Genomic DNA, 4,511 nt, shown 5'->3' with positions numbered 1-4,511 from the left:
CTGCAGGGAATAACCGACGACGGCGTCGTGCCGCTCGTCGTACCCGTTGTAGTCGTAGTTGTCGCCGTTGAACTACCAGTAGCCGCTACTAAACCGCTTACTCCAGATATCCTCGCATGATCCGACTCGTTTCTCGTCTTTACCAAACTCGTCAGCCGGTTGTCGGTCGCGCCTCTCACGCGACAGTTCTTTTCGACCTGCAGGTAGAGCTGAGTCGCATCGCCGATGTTATCTCCGCCGACCTGGCTCGACTCGTTGCTCGATTCTAATCGTCTCGATCTGAAGCTCGAGCTCAACGGACCCCTTTGAGGAATTCTAGACCCGGTCGAAGGACTGATGTCGCGCGTTCGACCGATCATCAAACCGCTGTTCGACGCGCTGAAACCGTAATCCTGTTGTTTCCCCCGGTTCTTCAACGCCAGATACTCCTTGTACGTTCCCCTACTGGTATTCACACCGACGTTCACCTTGTCCACCTTGCGATCCGGCTTCTTATCCGTACGACTGAGATCGTCGTAGCTGGAGGACGTTCCGTTCAACTTGTCTCTACCTTCGTCGATCGATCTCGACCTGGAATCTTGGCGATACCTTTTCTGACTCTTCTGATCCGCGGCGGTGCTGTTCGATCTGGTTAAAGGTTTCTCGCGCGACGTTGGGAAGTTCTGACTCTGGGTTTGGTTCAACCACTCGTCCACCCTTTTCTGAACCTCTCCCTTTCGAAGCAACACTTCTGGAACTCTAACGCGGCTCGCTTCCACGCTCACAGCCACCGGCAACACGCAAGAAGAGGAATTGTCCTCGGTCGGCGACGGCGGAACGTGTCGGACGGATTCCTTCTGCCTCTCCCGGGACCGTTGTCTCACTTGGGTCTGCTGGTTCACTTTCAGAACTGGTTGGGGTTTCTCCCGGACCGGTGAACACTTCGGTTGCATCCTCGCCGTGAACACTCGCGATTTTTCTTGCTGTTGCTTCTTCTGCTGGTCCATCATCACTGCCTCGAAGTTCGACACGCTGATACTCCCTACGTCGCTCAGATCCGACGATCTTCTGTAATCCAGATCCTCGTACTCGTCCAAGATGTTGTTCACCGATTGGGTGTCGATCGAGCTGATGCTCTTCGACTTGTTCCTCACCACGCTCTCGTCGCTGCTCGAGTAACCGAGATTTTGTTGTTGCTGCTGTTGCTGCTGCCTCTCCCGACTCGCCTGTCTTTTAGGCTTGCTCTTCGGTTTCTGATACTTCAGCACCGCGTTCTCGTATCGTTGCAGAGGATTCTCCAAACCAGTTTCCACCGGATCGTTCTTAGATCGTTTCTGTACGAAAGATTGCTTGGTCTGCTTTTGACCGAACATCGCGCCACCTTTTTGAAGCATCGACACGTTTCTCTCGGTGTGTTCCGGCTCTTGGGTGATTTTCGGCGGGACTATGGAACGGAAGGTGGTGAAGGTGTGCGCGTTCCGCGAGTATAGACCCGGTGCGGAGGTTTCCTTCGTCAGCTCGCGCCGCGTGAGGTTCGATCGAGCGCGGCGATGGTCAACGCCCGGTGCCAGACCATCCTCGTCGGCGAATGGAATGTTGCTGCCAGCGGTGAAGGTCTTCAGGATTATTTCATCGTTCATTTTTCAACGAGGCCGCGGACGTGCTCACATTTTCGTGAATTCACGAGCAGAAGCTTCTCCCCTCCTTCCTTCCTGTTCGCCTGCAACAAACACCACGCGCTCGCTGTAATACCGCCGACAAATAGAAATTCTGAATAACGCAACTCGCTAGAATAAGAGTGGAAATTTGTGCGCTGCCGGGTCATTTAATAATTTCAAACGTGAAAATTCCACGCCGAGTGTAGTCCACGTTAAACATGCAAAAGGCTGCTTGAAATTCCACGGAGAAATTGGTGAATGGAAGAATGGTGGGTCAAGATGGAAAATTTGGAGGATCGAGCGGCCAGGGAAGACACACATCCGTGAAACGGTTCTCCGTTCGGCTTCCGGTTAAAGTAGCGGCCGCACGTTTTACCAATGGAGAAATATCCGGTAGCTGACCGATATCCGGTCGGAATTAATTCGGTTTTCGGGCCCGAGGCGCATTAGATATTGTAATGGCCGGTTACGTGGCTCGTGCGTCGAATCGTTAAAGACCATAACGGCCGCTTGGAATTCAATATGCCTGTTCGAACATTGCACCGTGAATATTGACTACCGAGGAGTGTATTCGCAGTCATCTCGCATATTTATGCATTTCGTTAATATTCCGGCGTATTAATACCACCTTACACGCGATAAAATTCGTCCGACACTATGTACGTATCTGGAACCGTGTATTCTTATCGCTGAAAGGACCGGCAAAGTTGAAATGATCTATTAGCAACATTTTAAAAAAAGTGAACGTTCGATATTCGCGAATATGACGAATCTACTGTATGAATTGTGTTTCAGTTACATAAAAATTCACTCGTCGAAAGTTATTAATGGGCGATTTCAACCCAGGAGGCCCTGCAGGTATTAATTCATACACGTATATATTTTCATCGGGCAGTGGAACGAGGAAAGTTAGAAATTCCCTCCAGGGAACACTGCCAACTAATTACTAATTATCGTTTAATTAATCATAAAAGCTATCTAAATGAACGCTCCGGTTGGTCAAGTGTGGAACGTTCATTCCTCCATTTACATTTCACCGTACAAATCAACGAGTTTCTAACGTCAAACGAAGGTTCGTTCGTGGCATTCCGACCTGAAGACCGGCTGCTGGGGCGGTTAACTGGAAATCAGAGAAGGGGAAAAGAAGTATTCCGTGAAAAGTGTCGAAAAGTTCTCGAATAAATATCGAAGTGAACAGTGCTTCTCTGTTAAAGGGAATGCTTAGAATTGACACGGGGGAGTAAGATCAGCGGCCGGAGTAAACTGAATTAAAGCGATGCCCTCTTCGAACCTGGTGGAACCTCTAACGATTCCCACGCGGCCTCGCCTCAAGGATCTCCCTGCTCGGAGTTCTACTTTTAGATCTCCTCGTCGAGATATCGGCCACCGCGTCGCGAGATTCGTGCGTGGAGATCTTCGTAGCCTCGTTCCCTTCACAGAAATTGACCCACAATTAAGACGTTGGCTGAAGAAGCGAGAGAACGTTCTCTCTCTGTTTCGTCGTCCAGGGCCCTGCTAAACGACCAACAAAAGCGTTCCTTTCGAGACAATGCGGCTCCCTGGCCGGGCACAATGCTCGGACCTCGCGAATAAAAGGAACGAAAAACGGGATGGAAAGAGAACGGAACAAAACAGACGGTTCCTCTCGGTAATTATCATCTCGAAAAAATACATTCCAACGTGGCGTGCCTCTGAATGCCGTTCCAGCGTTCCAGCCTCGACGATGGAATCGCGAAAACCTATTTTTCAGATGCACTGACCCGGATCTTTGAAATTTCCCCGCCTTTGATACCGTTACCGCCGTTGATCGCGTTACGCTACCAATAACGATCGTACATGTTGCAGCTATCGGTGCTCGCTATTAACCGAATCCCTTTCCTTCGTCGGAAGAACTATGAATTTTTCATAGTTGAAAATTTCCGATCGATCTCCTCTACTCGTCGATCTTCTTTTCTCGTTTATTCGTACAACAGAGAAGTTGGGAAAACGTGATTAACGTTGGAGAACTTCAGGCCACGATTCAACGACCCCGATACCATAAACGTGTAACAAGATGCATCGAGGTGATTTGCCGCGATTATCTCGAGCTACTCCTCAAGCAGCCAAGCACAGAGATACAGTCTTATTAACACGAGCTACCGCCAATTCATCTTCATTTACCAGAGATTATTTCTATTCTTCAAACACCGTTTCCTTCCGCTAATTGAGCTGCTCTAAGCTGCAAACGGTACCTCCTCTCTTTTCTTTTTTTGTCACGGACATTACGAGTGATATCGCGGAGAAGCGGTAACGTAATAAACGAGCGACCTCGAAAGTTAAAAATATAATTACTTTCGTGGAAGAAGAGATGAGGAGGCCATTACGACACACACGACCACGTCTCAATTCAGGTCCGCTGGATCGCAGCAATTTCGGCACCAATTGAAATCCGCCAGCGAGAAAGGGACCGGATCTCGATTGAGGTCTGCCGGAATGGAAGAGTTAGCTGAAATTTAACCACGATCCTCAGGGCAGACCTATCCATAACTGTCTAACATCGGAAGAAACAGCTTAGACCTTTCTCGTCGCATACGTTTGCATAAATTTCGTAGTGACCCAAGATCCAGCTAGATCGATTTTCGGAGATTGAAAGGGAAACTCTGATAGACACAGGCACGACAGAAGTACGAGAAAAGAACTGTGAATCAACGACTGTAGCTAATGAAATGCCACACACGAATCGTAATCGTTCGCATCTGATCGATACAAGAGAAGGCTTCAAAGTCGAAACGAATCGAGCTGCTGCTGGCACGATTTAAACAGACCACACACGAGACTCGATGCTTCTCCTCCCGTCTGAAGAAACGGAGAACGATCATGCGTACGTAAGTACGC

At 49.1% G+C, this 4,511-nt stretch overlaps 1 protein-coding gene across 1 annotated transcript in view; it reads right to left on the bottom strand.

Annotated features, from left to right (window-relative positions):
- LOC108572819 overlaps positions 1-1,619 on the bottom strand; it is a 6,481-nt gene extending 4,862 nt beyond the window's left edge. Inside the window, exon 1 of the mRNA XM_017935137.1 lies at positions 3-1,619. Within this exon, the coding sequence (XP_017790626.1) occupies positions 3-1,619 (1,617 nt within the window). The remainder of the gene's footprint in view (positions 1-2) is intronic.
- Positions 1,620-4,511: the final 2,892 nt, after the last annotated feature.

Source organism: Habropoda laboriosa, unplaced genomic scaffold (genome assembly GCF_001263275.1).
Source record: "Habropoda laboriosa isolate 0110345459 unplaced genomic scaffold, ASM126327v1 scaffold102, whole genome shotgun sequence".
NCBI classification, from domain to species: domain Eukaryota; kingdom Metazoa; phylum Arthropoda; class Insecta; order Hymenoptera; family Apidae; genus Habropoda; species Habropoda laboriosa.
The sequence above is the reverse complement of the archived record's forward strand: the minus strand, read 5'-3'. Positions and strand labels throughout refer to the sequence as shown.